Consider the following 16,725-nt stretch of genomic DNA (forward strand, 5'->3'; position numbering starts at 1 on the left):
AAAATTTATTCTGAATTGAATTTAAGTTATTTCTGAAGAAGGTAGACACCCGATCAACTGGCAACAATTCGAAGTTCAAATCGGTCGAGGAAGAATATGTGGAGCCCAAGTGTCCATCTTTTAACTTTGTTTATAATAAAATTCGAAAAAATAATAAAAATTGTATACACATTAAATTTTTTTACAAATAAAAAGGTGAAATAATAAATCTATTTTTCAAAAAAATAAGCTGGCCCAAAGTTGGGATACCTTCTTTGAACTGAAATAATTTAGTTGGGCTTGAAGCCTTGCAATAAAAATTCTTCTACAGGTTTAGTTGGACCGGGCCGAATATTTTAGACAGGTAAATAGAGGAACATATTTAAGGGGGAAAGAGAAAAAAATGCCCGGTTTATATTCGAAGTTCAGGCAGTTTAAGCTAAGGGGGAAAAAGAAAAACCAGTTCTTCGGCTTAGAACAAAAAGAAAAAAACAGAGGTTTGTTCGTTGGGTGGTAGGGGGCTAACCCCACAGTCTGAAATTTGAAAATTTTCGCTAAATAATTGAAGATCTGCTGTGCGAATTGATAAATACTAGACAGTGATGACGGAGGTGGAGACGGCGTCGGCGGCAGCGACGGGGATAGCCATGGCGACCGAGAAGGCGGCTAAAGAACTGAGTCCCGAAGAAGAGAGGGTTTTAATTAGAGACATTGCCCTTACTGCTGAAGCTAACACCAAAGAAGGCGATTCTTTTTTCCTCATCACTCAAAAGTTAATATCCTTTTGTTTTTTTTCCTCGAATTTCTTCTTATGACTTCATTTTTAAGCTATTTTTACTATTTTGTTAACTTTCTCTCTCTCTCTCTCTCTCTCTTATTTTTTTTTTTTGAAAAATAGATGGTGGCAACATTGGATTGATTATGTGAACCAGGATCAGCAGCCTAACAACAGCAACAACAATGAAGGAAGCTCTTCTTTGTCAGGGAACTCAGATTCAAATGGTGTGGGTATTTCAAAAAGGCCTTCTGGAATTGATAATTCTGATTTAATATCTGATGGGCCGGCGGAGGACGCGAACTCTGATGATGGTGTGGAGATTCATGATACTTTATTAGAAGGCCGTGACTATGTTTTGCTCCCTCAACAAGTTTGGAACCTACTTTATTCATGGTTAGTTGGATAATTTGGAATATTTTGGGTTCTGTAAGAATTATTTGCATGTAGAAAACTTATTGGTAAGTCTCTGTAGGCAAGTTGTATCAAGTTAAGAATGGAATGATGCTATATTGAAATCCTTGTTAACTATTAAATTTCATGTTCAAAGTATTTAGACAGGCCCGTGGAGGTTTCAACCTTAATTGTAGGTATAGATAATGAACATTTTTGTGAATTAAAATTGACATTGAGCTAGACAAGCTCCCTGGAATTGTGATAAGTATATGAATCTGTTTGTGGAGTTCTTAAGCTCTAATGCTTTACAAGATAATGATCATTTTATGGATTCATATCAGCTTCAGCACTAAGCTAAGCAAATTTCTCTGTGCTGGATGCCCTGGTTTTAGCAACTAAGGTGAAGCGTCAATTACAAAAAAGGTTCATTTATGCACTGTTTTTGCCCCAAGTTTGTTGTTATAGATACCAAAGACAGCTTTGGATGGTTGTCTTGGCTCTTGAGGAGTATCTGTAGCCGTAATTTTCATAAAACATCATTTTTTGATGCTAAAATGATGTGTTTTCATTTATACATTCTTATTATGAGGTACCTATGCATAAGAAAACTTTGAACTTTTCATCATTTTTGGAGTTCCAATATATTCTTTCGTACATGAGAAATTGTTAGTATACCTAGCTATACAGAGGTTCTGAACCTATGACTTAACTTCATATCCAAGGTTCAAGTTGATTAATGCATTTGTTAGACAAATTTATACATTCCTGTGTCCACTTATTCTTGTCATTTTATATTTTCTTGTTGTCAACCAAGCAGAAACTTTTCTGGAACCCTTGATTAATTGTATGTTTTAGGTGTGTTTATTTGTGTGGATAGGTCAAAGTTTTGGTACGGGGTTAAGGATTAAGCAGATACATGCAATACACCAAAATCCTCTCAACCATCATTCTTTCCATTCATCTGAATTTGGACAACTTGGATATCACAAAATGATCTGTCATTGAAACTTTTGGATTGTATATACTATTATTGTATAGTATATTTATATAGGACATAATTGTGGAAATAAATCTAATTTTCACTGTCCTTGGTATTGCTATATATATATGTATTCTAATTTATGAAAGTTGTACTGTACATTTTCTTATGTATTGAGTAATCAATTAAGCACATATGTTTTCAGGTATGGTGGTGGTCCAGCATTGTCACGAAAAGTAATTAATTCAGGTCTTTCTCAGACAGAGTTTGCTGTGGAGGTTTATCCACTGCGTTTGCAGCTTCTTGTGACACCAAAAGGCGATCGCTCTACTATAAGAATAAGTAAGAAGGTAAAATTTGAAACTTGGTTTATTTATGTCAGCTGTGCTGCTCTCTTTGTACTTTTTTTTATAGTAACTGATTTCTGAAGATTGAATTATCTTGGACAGGAAACCATAGGTGAGCTTCACCGACGAGCCTGTGAGATTTTTCATCTCAACTTGGAGCAAGTAATTTCAGATGCAAGATTATTTCCTTTTCTGTTTTTTGTTTTCCTCAAATTTCTCTTTTCATTTCAAGTTATTTACTGTTTCTGTTTCCTTATATTTTCAGGTTTGTATTTGGGACTATTACGGTCATCGGAAGCATGCTTTGATGAATGACATGGATAAAACTCTTGATGATGCCAACATACAGATGGATCAGGATGTGGGTCTTTTTTGTTGCAACACTTATTATGATTAGTGTGTCTGTTATAAAGAAACCAGTTCAGCGTCTGAAATTGGATCCTGCATCTTATGCTTCTGCCCATTGTACAACTGTAAAATGGATAGAAGTTTGAGTAAAAAAGTTTCATAATTTTATTAATATGTTACTTGATTAAGATTTCTGTCAACTATGCTAAAAGCAATGAGAAATTATTTCAAAATCAATGATTCTCCTGCATGTTACCATCCTTTAATATGAAGGGTTTGCTGTTTGTGTCCTTTCCTGCTGTGGTATTTGTCTACAGCCTAAGGTGGATAGCCTCTTTGATATGTTTTCTTGGTGACCACAGAATAATAACAATTATCTACTTCATATATGCGTATCCACATTCCACCCTTTTGGTTGTCATCTATTTCCTTCGGCAATATCTGTCTCAGTGACGTACAAAATTATGTGTGTATTTTATTTATTAAAAAAAGCGCCTTTTAACTCGACTGGTAAAAACATTTTCTTCTCTTTATATCCATGCACAAATAATATGTATGCTCACATTTCTTAGGGACATGAATATGCAGATACATATTGGATAGAGCTGAGAAAAAAAAACATATTGGAAGTACAGAAATGGATGTGCATTTAGGGATTTTTCTTGTTTTAGCATTAGTTATCAATCAATTTTTGTTCTAACCTATTATTTTCTTTTCATCAATTTAAACAGATTCTGGTCGAGGTTCTTAACAATGTTAATGATACTGTAGTAACCGATGGTACAAGTATTATAGACAACGGATTTGCAGATAAGGAAGCCACTTCTGTTCTTCTAGAGCCGTCTAAATCAAGCTTATCAATTGCAGGAGGTCTGTCTGCAAACAAGATTGCATCCAAAGGCTATAGTGCAGAGCAATTGCAAAATCAAACCTTGGGCTATCCTAGTAAAGAATCGGATAACAATTTTGGGAACAGTGGTGTTAGTACTAGGGGCACTTTTGGTGGTTTAACTGGGCTGTTGAATCTTGGGAATACTTGCTTCATGAATAGTGCAATACAGTGCCTTGTTCATACACCAGAGTTTGCTAGATACTTTCGGGAAGACTATCATCAGGAGATAAATTGGCAAAACCCTTTGGGCATGGTTGTAAGTTTCTAACCCTCAAAAATAGATGTGGTTTTGAACTATCCTTTCATAGTCATGATTCCTTGGAGAAGTTTTCACTTGTGAATAGTGTAATACAGTGTTTTCCCCCTTCCTTTAATCTTTTTTTTTGGGTGCATTATTAGGTCTAGTGGTACTTGTTTGTGTAAAAGGTATATGCATCAAGCAAATTTTATATGTGGATCTTCACTTTCAAGCACACTGCTAGCTTCTAACTAAAACTTAACATGTCAAGAATTGGTGTTTTAAAACACTTGAAAAGAACTACGTTTTCTTCGTTCTTGTTACTTGTATGGATGAGACAAGAGAACATTCTTGCGGAAAGAACTTGTTGGTGCCATACATTTTTGATGATGAGTTTACATGTAATCATCTACATAGATTCTGCATGATCTATGGTTAATATAGTTAAATGCACACGTACTCTTTTCAGAGCCTCTATGCACATTATTAGATTGTGAGCATGTAGAGCCAAGTGCATTGTCTAGATCATAGATGTTTTTGAGTATGACACTTGTGTGTCAATGCCATAACCTATCTATAGCCCATTATTAGTAGGTGTATAGCATGCATATTTTGGTAATGTTCGTAGGTTGCTGTAACCCAATTTTCTAGCTAACATTTTTCTTATGAGGACTGTGCTTGTTCTAGATTGGATCCAATTCAGTCAAGGGCATAAGTTACAAGAATGTGTAAAAAGAGTTTGTGCTTAAGAAAGCAAGGCTCTAATTTCTAAAATGGAAAAAGAAAAGGATGTAAACACACAGATAAATACTAGTTCAAGATGTTTGTGTGTGTTTGTACTTGTTATATCTAATAAATTTAAAATCAAATGCCCATTGAATTTTCTACTGTATAATGTATTATAAAGGTCAAGGATTATCCTAAGTCATTATTGGTCTCTAGCTCTAGCTTTCCTTCAATTTTCATATCCTCTATATGGGTATTCTTTAGTGTCCTTTTTGTAGTTTGATTGTGAAGTTCTTGGAACCACTCTTTGTTTGCTATTGAGGGGTTCTTTCTCCTTTTGAAAAGGGTACTCCCTGAAATCTAGGGCATGCTCCTCTCTAAGGATTGCGTCACTTCTACTGATTATTTGAGCTTACCATGCTTTTTTCCATGTGGTTTATTCTAAAGTGGTTATTGCAGGTCGTTATGATCACTTTGTGCTGAAATGAACATGGCACATATTTGTAGGCATCTAACCTAACTGCTAAAAACATTTTGTCCCGTATACTGATTACAGAGATAGTATGTAGTAGCTATTTGAAGTGTAATGTTCTAGGATTAAATATGATCGAATGCCTGCTTTATGAACTCGTTATGGGCCCCCAAAAGAAGGTTGACTGTGTTATTTTATGGAATTGTCCTTTTGTATTATTCCTCTCTTTATCACACACGATAGAAAATAATATTTAGTTAGAATTTTGGAATATAGGTGCATTCTCATTTTGCTGATATGTCTCAACTTTGATGTTAGTGGGCTATTTGTTATTCGAATCTTGTGCATTTTTTTGAGAGTTGAGTTCGGTTGTATAACTAATATGTTAAGCTGATCTCTTCTTGTGTAGGGTGAACTTGCTCTAGCATTTGGTGAGTTGCTAAGAAAGCTGTGGGCACCTGGGCGAACTCCAGTTGCCCCTCGGCCTTTTAAAGCAAAGCTTGCCCGCTTTGCCCCCCAATTTAGTGGATACAATCAACATGACTCTCAGGTTTGTAATTAATATTAAAGTCTTGCTATTCCTTGCTTTGCGTATAGTTCTACAGGCTTATTCATTTAAAATTATTTTTCCCCAGGAGCTTTTAGCATTTCTGCTTGATGGTCTTCATGAAGATCTGAACCGTGTCAAACACAAACCTTATGTAAACTCTAGAGATGCAGATGGCCGCCCAGATGAAGAAGTTGCTGATGAGTATTGGGCAAATCATATTGCTCGTAATGATTCGATAATTGTTGATGTGTGCCAGGTAAGAACATGTCTTCTACATTTTAATGTTGATACGCCTAACAGTTGCGGTGGTGTCTTGCATGTTAATGGTAAATCTCATAACATGGATGTTTATCTGGAGATTTAAGACTGCACTTTCTTTAGTATTGTCCTCGAAGAGGATATATGATGATGCAAGATATAATTTGTTTTGATGATGTTTTGAACTCTACTTTTAATCTCTGTTGAGAATGTTTGGTTGTAAAGTTTTTGATGCACTTAACTCGTTGGATACCAAGTTTCATTAACTTAGAAGAATTGGAGATTTGCCCCGATGATGACCAATTTACTTCAAGAATTTTAAAATGAAACATGTGAATAGTTTATGTTAGTGAGCCTTATTATTTCTCTAAAAGTTTTTGTTTTTGAATAACTTTATCATTTCTTGATAGATGTAAGAGTTAAGGACCTTCCAATACCCCTCACCCCCATGACCCAATCAACAACAACAAGAAATGGGAAGAATTTCGTTTTTGTGATTGTGTACTTTCAAAGTGCTGAAATTTAGTTCTTGCATCCTGTTTCCTAAGCTTTTAAGAAATGGAATTATAAAACCATACCTTCTAGAATTGCTTTTTCTTGAATGCTTAATTATCTGTTCCTTTTATGCCATTATGCCAATTAAAAAATTGTCTATCTTTTTTCTTGTTTTTTTCTTTGTCTGGTATCAAATTATTTAGTAGTTTATATGGTTCATGACTTCATTTATAGGATATATAATTTCCATAGGACTGGTGAACTGTAACTTTGAAATCATTTATAAGAACTCTTATCAAGGTTGCACTTATTGGAAGTATTCTGATTTCAAATTTATCCATGTAATGTTTTACATGCATTTCAAAGCTGTGATAATAAAGAATGGTGCAAATTAAAAAAATATACTTGAGTTGATGTCCAATAGCTGGGTGATTAGGGTGTGAGGTCTGTTTTTAGGGAAACTTGACGGCAAAGCAGGTAGAGAAATTCCCTGAATAATTAGGGTTTGAATTGATTTGAAGCTAAGTACAGAAATCTAGGATCTAGATAGCCACTTAGGTTGCCTTTGGATGTTTCACTCTTAAGAATGATCTCATTTCCAATTAGGACTTCAAATTTTTAAAATGCAATTACCTGGTTTGACTTAGGAAAAATAGTAGATGTTACATTGGGTATAAGTATTATTTTTTCAACATGTCTTAGGGTGCCTTTGGATTCACCATACCATCAATGAAGCAGAGTTTAACACAAACAATTTACTTAATTTCAAACGCCCTGAAATTTTTGTTTGGATGTATGCTTATTTTTCGCTGATCCCTGATTTTTAATTGGAGGGGAAGAGGTCCAGTTGATAACTGAACCTCCGGTGGGACTCTTGAAATTATTGTTTTAACGTTCAATTTATTTTATTTTATTTTCTAACTTTGAACCATGTTAATTTCATTTGTCTTTTTAAACATATCATAAATTAATTGTGTTTAATTTTTTTCCTCTAGTTAATTTATTTTAAATTCTTTTATTTAAAAGTTTAAGGTTTATTTAAAATAATAAATAGATTTATGATATAAATAGTTGATTAATTAAAATATTTAAATAAAATATTTTATAATTTAAATTGTTAAAAATATATAAAAATAATGTAATGATACATCTTTTGAGTAATGTCCTTAATTGTCATTTTCTATTCTCATCTCACTGCCACCGTTGCGTTTGAATTTAAACACATATCCCACTTCAAGTTTTAATCTTACCGTTACAAATAACTAATCTCACAGCCATCGCTGTTTTTAATCCCACTCTCTACCCAAAGGGAGTCTTAGTATATGAGTTAGCATTTAACTAATTTCAATTGGTAATAGTTATCGTTTGGTGAGGGCTCAAATTTTAAAATTTGAAAAGTACAATGACTAAAAATGACCAAATTAAAGTATAAGGACTAAATCCACAACTTTTGTAAAGTACAAGGACTAATAGCAAATTTAGCCTTTATTTTTTACAGAAGTATCACTCATCCTTCTAATTTCAAGTTTAAGTTTGTATTAACTATTTTTTATTTTATCTTTAACTATTTTAAGACATGTATTATATAAAAAATTTTCTAGTATTATTACATTAGTAACCAAATGAAGCATAAAGCATTTGAAGTGGATGTTTTAAAGGTCTAAAGTACACAGTTGAAGTATGACCCCACGATGTCAAATTTCCCAAATGCTTCATTCTTCAAGCTAATCAACAAAGGGTTATGGTATTATGGCCAAAAAGAAAGGACTTAGGACTGCAAGAGAAAATAACATATTGCTGTGTTCTAACATCCCGATTACATTTCAAGTCTACCATCTGTTTTCATGATTGATGCTACCTTGTTTGTTCTCTATCAAGTTCTGTAACACCCAATTCTTTATAAGTCACTTTCTCTCCATTTTGTCTGGTGATGTTTCCAGCAAATCTATTTCCTGCTCCCTCTCTCTGTTTCTCTCAAGCATGACCATTGAGTTTTGCTTTTTGGCTTGACTAAAGCTCAAGTATGGAGGCTAGAGAGAAGGATGTCAATGGAGAGGATGATTTGGTGGTTGTATTATGGGCAGTGGGATGTGAGTCTGCAGTGGTGTGAGTAGTGGCTGCAATGGAGTTTGGTGTTTAGGAATTTTTCTCTATTACAACTTTTAGATGACTCCGAGATGAGAACAATAATTAGAAGAAACATACAGGAAATTATTTTTCATATCTGTGAGCTGAATTTTGAGTTGCTTAATTTAAACGGATGGTAGATATAACTTCTTAATGAAAGTTGCAGAAATCTAGTAAACAGAAGAAAAGGAAATTCTAGGCTTCATAGTTTTATGTTTTCTACAATTTACTTTTAGAAGTTTATTGCTTCACACAATTACAAGATCCATAGTGCTGGAAAATCCCCAACTAGAAGTTGTCTCACAATAGAAATACCATAGTGATGCGGACCCCTAGTGCTAATGGTCCAGTATGAACTTCAGTAGAAAAGACTACAATTTTTATACATGTGGATGCAAATTTATCTTCTATAAAATCTTAGGGCTTTTTCTTTTGTTTTATTTAATTTTCTGATAAAGTAACTTTTAATCAATCATAATTGTGGTTCCGTCTGTTATTGCTTTGTTACTGATTTTATGTTACTGTTTAGCAAGAATGGGTGAATATCATAAAAGCTATGTGAATTAATTTTTAAATCAACTCTGTAATTTTTTATCTTAGTCCTATGGTTATCATATGTAAATAGACTAAGCTGAACTTGTAAAAAATGTTATGTCGTATTCATTTTTACTGTCATTATTATGCATCTGATAAATGTCTACTCCATTGTGTAGGGTCAATACAAATCAACACTTGTTTGTCCAGTGTGCAATAAAGTTTCTGTAACATTTGATCCCTTCATGTACCTTTCCTTGCCACTGCAATTCGCCACTACTCGGTCTATGACAATAACAATTTTTACTTGTGATGGAAGTGCTCTACCATCAACATGCACCATAACTGTTCCGAAGCAGGGGCGTTACAGGGACCTGATCCAAGCAGTTAGCAATTGTTGTTCCTTGAAGCAGACTGAGGAGATTAAGCTTGTTGAGGCATGTTCTGTTAAGCATTCTGATTTCCTGTTCATGGAATTACATGTGTGCTAAAATTTTGCTAAGCTGTGTGAAATTATTTCTTGCAGATACGGAATCATTTGATTCATAGGTTTTTAGATGATTCTTTTGTATCATTGTCCACAATCAAAGATGATGATCATCTTGCTGCATACAAGATTCAAAAGTCAGCAAAGGGCAATGTTTTGCTTCAGTTGATACATCGCCGTCAAGAACAGTATGTAATATTTGGCTACCCTCGTACTTTTCTTTACATAGCAATGTTTGGATGTAAGCATGGCACCAAAAGGTTTACCATTGGCTGCCAGTCGAACTGGAAGTGGTTTTAGTTAGTTATTTTAACTGCTAGATTGGCATCTGAAGCGGTTGACTTCAATGCTATTAAGGTTGTAGTTTTTTTCCTATTTAAATGGTTTTATAATGCTTGATTATATTTGTTATTTTAACAGTTTAGTCTCTCTCTCTCTCTCTATATATATTTATATATATAGATAGATAGATAGATAGAAAGATTTTAATTCTTGACTAATTTCATGATGGTAAATGCCGTTTCTGCTTTAATATTCTTGCTTCGAAGCTAAGAGAGTTCCTTGGCATCGAGTTGTTTCTAAAGCAATACTACATTATTGTTGTATTGTTGTACAGGGAAACTAGCGATGCTCAAAGATGGAAACCTTTTGGAACTCCTCTTGTTTCATCTCTCTCGTGTGATGATGTAATAAGAAGTGGTGTTATTCAGACAATTGTTCAGACAATGCTTACACCGCTGCTGAAAGAGGGTATAGAATATTCTGATGATTCAGATCCAAGCACCTCGGGCATGGCAAGGGATCCATCTGATCATGGTTCTGGTGAAGTGGATACTAACCGTGCATCAACTTCTATAAATAAGGTCTTACCAAAACTACCACTTCAGTTGGTCGATGAAAGTAAGACATGTATTGACCTGTCTGCGGGAGACGAGAAAGCTATTAATCTGTCAGCTATGTCACATGTAGTTGTGTATCTTGATTGGAAATCAAAGCTTTTGGAGAAGTACAATATAAATTATCTTGAAAACTTGCCTGAGGTCTTTAAATATGGGCCTATTACCAAGAAAGCTCGTACTGAACCTCTTTCTTTGTATACTTGCCTGGAGGCCTTTTTACGAGAGGAGCCATTGGTGCCAGAAGATATGTGGTTAGTTATTCTCTCTTTCTTGTACTGAAGTGTTTCTTCTCATTGTTTATATACATGAATATTTTGTGAACCATTGGTGTGTTGTGTGTTTTCATAATCCTTTGGTAGGTGGTATTCCTGCCTACAATAAATATGTCAACCATTGGTGTGTTGTCTTTATCCCTAATAATTTGTTCGGATGGGCTCATGAGTGGCTATAGGCACTAGTTAAATATTATTTAACCATTTTAGGAAAGTCTTTGCAATGTCTGCAAAGCATGAGCCTGGGTTTGCCTGCGCCTTGCCCCTTAGCACTAGACTGTAAAGCGCCGCAGACCCTTTTGGGCAAGGCTCATTTGATCATGTGCACACCTGGTAAACCTAGGTATGCTTTTTTGAGCAATAACATAAATAAAATCTGCTTGATGAAGTTCTCTTTAATTTCTTTCTATTTTCCACTTTTTTCATTGGACATCACTTTACTAGTAAAAAAGGGATAGCTGATGCTCTATGCTTCTTAATATTTGAGTATTCAACAACAAACATGGACCATAAGGAAATTATTCACTTTGACCAATGAAAAAATTGCATGTTTTGTAGATAAACTAGTCCACGTTTTAGAGTGTATCATATTTCTTAAGCTTAAATGTATATGAAGTTCTAGTGCCTTGACAACATTGGTCTTTGCACATAATTTATTACTTTCACCAAATTCAAGAAGGGGAAAAAAGTAATTTCTAATTCCTTATCTTAGATAAAAAAAAGTACCTAAAGCAAAAACAAAACCTTTGTCCATCCTCAGTCTATCTTTTGAAGACCATCTTTGCTATTTTGGAGCAGCACTTGTGAAGATTAAAGAATGTCCCCTTCAACCAGAAGATAATTGTTGTCTTATTTTGGTTTTAACCTAGTAGTCTGTTGCGATCTCCATAAATTTAGTGGAAGACCTTTGTGAATTTGCAAAAGGAATGGCTAGATACAGTCGAAGCCAGGAATTTGTGTTAGGAGGGGCAGGATAAAATTATAATTTTTTTAAGGGGTCTAAGCCAAAAACTCTGTTAAAAGGGCTTAAGTTGAATTACTAATTTTTGTGAGGGTCCAAAATACAATGCTCCATTTTAACAAAAGGGGCAGGGCCCCTTCTTGACCCCCTTTGGATCCACCATTAACTAGACATTATAGGGAGCAGATGTCTATTATTGTTTTGTGTTTTTATAACTACTTCTTGTTCTCAACTCTGAAGGCTTTGGAATGTTTTCAGGTTGCTAGATTCATACTCTCTGTTTGGTAACTGTTACACCATAGTTTGAATGGCTCGAGCAAATATTTGCTGTTTGCTTGACAGTTTTAACAATCTTTAGTGCTAAGTTGTACTTAAGGAAAAACTTGGGTTCCATTCCTGCAATATTTTGAATTACCAGAGTTATTTGATGTAGGTACTGCCCTCAATGCAAGGAACAACGACAAGCGAGTAAAAAGCTTGACCTGTGGAGGCTTCCTGAGGTTCTAGTTATTCATCTAAAAAGATTCTCATATAGCCGGTCAATGAAGCATAAAGTAGAAACTTTTGTCAACTTTCCTATTCATGATTTTGACTTAACCAATTATGTAGCTGACAAGAGGAGTTCCCGTTCTCAGCTCTACGAACTCTACGCCTTGACCAACCATTATGGTGGCATGGGCAGTGGCCACTACACCGCGCACATCAAAGTAAGTTAGAAGCATCTATATCCTTACTGAAATGGAAGTGTGCATTATTTGCTTTTCTCTTCGGGGTGCATCCATTTCATTTTTTTATGACTTTTCAGTCAAGACCATTTATTTTTCTGCTCTTTTGGTCTGGCTCTTAGCTTTCATCACATTTGAATCCTCTTAATTAGAGTTTAGATTTATATTGAGACACAAATCTATGTTATTTAGACTGAGTGTGTCATATAAGATACGTGTCCAGTTCAGGCATATTCAATATTTTCTGGGTTTTTTTTTTCATGTATTGAATTTTTCCTTGTAACCATGTCCAAATGTGCATCGAACATGAATGTCTAATACAGGTAGTTACATAAATTGGCTTCAATCGTTGTCGATGCACATGTATCTCATCATACTGTTTTATGCTGATTTTGTTGTTTGCAGCTTCTAGATGAGAATAAGTGGTACAACTTTGATGACAGCCATATATCACCTATAAATGAAGAAGATGTAAAGTCAGCTGCTGCATATGTCCTGTTTTATCGAAGGGCAAAGTCCGATACCTCAGGTACCAGTTCTGCAGGGTCTCGTAGAGCTCGGGATAAAACATCTTATAAGCATTGAAGTGAAGGTACATGCCTAAACTATTCGCTGCCATGCATGTAAGTTCACGACTGTAGAGTGCTAAAGCAACAAAGAGTGTTGTGTCTTTGCAAAATATTAATTTAGTGATCTGTTCAATGTGCTGCTTTACTTCAATCGCTAACCTATTGCCTGGACAAAAATATTTTGTGTCAAGAGTAATATTTGATCGAAAATGAGACATACTCAGATTCGGCTTAGTCATTGTCAAGTCAAAACTCAAGCATGAGTGGTGAGTTATTGAGCATCTTAACACGCAGCTCAAGTGGCTTGCCAACCAAATCGAGTATTTTTAATATGTATTTTTACTATTTTTAGTAATGAAAAATCTCAATTCAAATATGAATTCTTGTATTTTTATTTCTGTTATCTTGGTTTACAAGCTATTTGAGAAAAACTTGAAGTATGCTTGGTCAATATCAAGGCAAAGGTCAAGCTTGAGTAACAAGTTATCGATGGAATATGAGTATTTTAACACCCGGCTCAAGTGGCAGCCAACCTAATTGAGTCTTTATTATTATTATTATTATTATTATTATTTGAAGTGATGAAAATTTTTTATTGTATCAAGAGTAACACTATATCGGAAATGAGATATTTATGTTTACAAGCTACTCGAATTTAACTTGATTAAGATGATACTTGAGTTTGAGTGGTGAGTTATGGAATGAGTTTTGAGTATTTAACGTCAGGTTGAAGATCCTGCTAAGTTTTTAATACCTATTATTTTTATTTGGTAATGAAAAATCTCAATTCAATCATGAAACTGTTGACTGAAAACCATAGACCCAGACCACCACCTTGATGATCAATCTACCTGGAACTAAAATGTAAATAAAGGGGAAATTCAAATGAAAAATTATGTTTATTAACAAATATTATGCTATATCTCCGGTGTTGATTGGTCCAATATTGCCATATCACTTTTTGTAATAGTTTGGGGTAAAGTGGTGAATGGGATTAAACTATTGGTGTCAAATTAAGAACAAAAAAAATCATAGGTACGATGAATGAGGTATTCTATGTAATTTAGTTATATAAATAATATGTAATTTAGTCAAATGGTTAATTGGTCAAAATAAAATTGTTAAGTCTTAGACATTATTCTTGTAACAACCTAAAAGTTTAAATGCGCTAAAGCATCTAATATCTTCCACTTTGGAGAGTGAAGGGTTACTCTTAGTGTAGGCATTTTATCAAAAGAAATGCATGAAAAATTTTAGTATAATTATCTGTAATTGCTTATGGAATTATTTTAATTCTTACCAATCACATCCATGTTATTATTCCATTCTTGCCCACTCTTTAAGAATTTGAGTAGTGTAATCCAATTACAGTCATGAGATTTACTAATTGCAATGATTATCAAAACATGTAAATACGTGAAATTATAAATAATTACATTCAAATCTAATTATATTCTAAAAAAATTTGAATTAACCATTTATCATGAAAGATTTAGATAAAATATTATACTTATATTTTTTTGGGTCTTAAGTCGAAATTAAATAAATAAATATATATTGCATAAATTTGAATCATCCCGACTCCAAGGGGAAATTCTAGTGAGCTCTTTAAAGCGAGCTTCTTATAAGCTCCAAGTAAGATATTAAGAAACATGCATTACTAGGTTATAAGTAACTTTGTAAGAGAATTATAAATTTTGTAAGAATTTCCATAGTTTTGTGAAAGAATCAATAATTCATATTGTAAAGAATTTTATACTATTTTTGTAGAAATCATTACAACATTATAAAAAATTCAATAATTTTAAGCAGATGATGTCCTTCAAAATTACTGAATTTTTAGTAATTACTGAATCATTTACAAGATTGCCAAAAGGCTTAAACAATGATTGAATTCATTATCTTTTATTATTTCCCTGTTCTCCAAAGGGAATACATAAGTAATTAAGTAATCTTATAAGAGCTTTAGTAAATTTTATAAGAAAATTCAGTGTTAGATAAATATTAAAATGTTGTAAGAATTTTAACAAATTTTAAGTGAAAAAAAAGAACTAGTAACTTCTAACAGATTCATTAATCTGTAAAGGAATTCAGTTTAAGAGATTCAATAATCCTGTGAGAAATTAGATATTTCTGTAACAAATTGAGTAACTGTGTAAGAATTTCAACAATTTACTTTGTAAGAAATTTAGTAATCATCAAAGAAATTCTGTTAAGTTATAAGAAAATTCACTAATTTACAAAGTGATAATAAATTAGGCAAATAGTAAGTTATTGTAAGATATTTTATAATCTTTTGAGGCATTTACACTGCATTTGATTCGTTGTAATATAATAGAGCTGTAATGGAATAAAGCGGTAATCAGTAATTTAATTGTTTGGTTGAATAGAATAAAATAGAAATGTAACAGTATTTGATTGAATGAAATGATGTTGTAATAGCATAAGGTAAAAAAAACTGAAATGACGAGGGTACCTTTAGCAGAAATCTTTTTAAGTAAATGATTATTATTATTGCTATAAAATTTTACTCGGACTATTATTAAATATAAATTAATAAAAATAATATATAATTTAATAATATTTTTAATATAATTATTTTTAAAATATTTTATTTTTATATTTTCTAAGTCCAAGTTTTAAAGGACTAATCTGAAAATTAATTTTTTTTTGTTATTCAATGTTACATGGAATAATCACTTTTTGGTGATACCAAAGAATAGCTATTACGGGAAGACAAGTAATAGAGAAGTAATGGTCATTATATTAAATAAATATTACGTTCAACCAAATAAAAGAATGATTTACCATTCAATGAATAAGAATAACGGGGGAATGCTATTCCATTCCCTGATGTTAGTAAAATTTAAAAAGTTAAAGTAAATTGTAAAGTGTGGACAATTATTCAAGAGATTTAGTAATTCTAAGTACATGGAAAAAGTATTCCAACCTTTTCATACTTCCACTTACCTGCCTTGAGGTTAATATTCTCCAAATCAGACCAATTGGTTGGGTCAAAAATTGGCGATTTTAAAATGAACCGCAGCTAAATTGATTCAATGAATTAACTTTAGGGTTAATATATAATAAAATTATTATTTTTCCTCTATCTTTCTATTTTTCTATTTTAATTATTTTTTAGGGCATTCAAAATAATGATAACTAATTAATCTTACATCAAATAATTTAATAAATTCATCTCAAGATTAATATATAATTAAATTAAATATACATTTGGAATATTTAAATTTAGTTGAAGTCAAATATAATTTTTTAATGAAAAAGTAAAATATATTTAATTTTATGGCAAGTAATTATAATTTGGGTAAATTACATCAAGAGTCATTCAACTTTGATGCAATTGACCAAACAGTCACTCTGATTTCAATTCAGTCACTCAACTTTTGAAAAGTAACAAATCAATCCTTTTAAACATATAGACGTAACGGAAAAGTGACATGTCATCCTAATGTGTAAAGGACCTCAATTTAAAACCCTAGTTGGGTTGGGGAGTAAAAGAAAAAGAAGAAGAAGAGGAGGAGGAGGAGAAGAGAAAAATTCTAAAGTGGTTCAGCAACAGCATAAGGTTGTGGATCGGGACGAAGGCGGTGGGACAAGCTTCACAAAGAATAGTTCCGGTGACAAGAACAGTCGAGAGCTTTTCTTCATTGTATTCGGCCAAATGCACCATCTCAT

General features: G+C 33.1%; 1 protein-coding gene across 3 annotated transcripts; it reads left to right on the forward strand.

The window, feature by feature from the left end:
* The first annotated feature begins 388 nt into the window (after positions 1 to 388).
* LOC107915743 (ubiquitin carboxyl-terminal hydrolase 5) lies at positions 389 to 13,405 on the forward strand. 3 transcript variants are annotated; one of them, XR_001689268.2, is made up of 14 exons: positions 401 to 751; positions 878 to 1,150; positions 2,335 to 2,479; positions 2,579 to 2,650; positions 2,742 to 2,837; positions 3,556 to 3,972; positions 5,562 to 5,702; positions 5,788 to 5,958; positions 9,296 to 9,553; positions 9,643 to 9,791; positions 10,220 to 10,753; positions 12,169 to 12,235; positions 12,345 to 12,442; positions 12,866 to 12,939. XR_001689268.2 is itself a non-coding variant. In XM_016844881.2 (13 exons), exons 1-13 carry the CDS (start codon positions 582 to 584, stop codon positions 13,043 to 13,045), a joined length of 2,880 nt encoding a protein of 959 aa, XP_016700370.1. In that variant the 5' UTR covers positions 389 to 581; the 3' UTR covers positions 13,046 to 13,405. The 3 variants fall into 3 exon arrangements, 2 of the variants coding, with proteins under 2 accessions (XP_016700370.1, XP_016700371.1); XM_016844881.2 differs by having other exon boundaries at positions 389 to 751; positions 12,169 to 12,442; positions 12,866 to 13,405; XM_016844882.2 differs by having other exon boundaries at positions 389 to 751; positions 2,579 to 2,638; positions 12,169 to 12,442; positions 12,866 to 13,405.
* The last annotated feature ends 3,320 nt before the right edge of the window (positions 13,406 to 16,725 follow it).

Source organism: Gossypium hirsutum, chromosome D10, assembly GCF_007990345.1.
Source record: "Gossypium hirsutum isolate 1008001.06 chromosome D10, Gossypium_hirsutum_v2.1, whole genome shotgun sequence".
Taxonomy (NCBI): Eukaryota; Viridiplantae; Streptophyta; class Magnoliopsida; order Malvales; family Malvaceae; genus Gossypium; species Gossypium hirsutum.

Coding starts and splice junctions, on each gene's coding strand:
- LOC107915743 (XM_016844881.2), top strand. CDS start 582: ATGACGGAGGTGGAGACGGCGTCGGCGGCAGCGACGGGGATAGCCATG. Junction 9,554..9,642: donor AGGAGATTAAGCTTGTTGAG/GCATGTTCTGTT, acceptor TATTTCTTGCAG/ATACGGAATCATTTGATTCA. Junction 10,754..12,168: donor TTGGTGCCAGAAGATATGTG/GTTAGTTATTCT, acceptor TATTTGATGTAG/GTACTGCCCTCAATGCAAGG.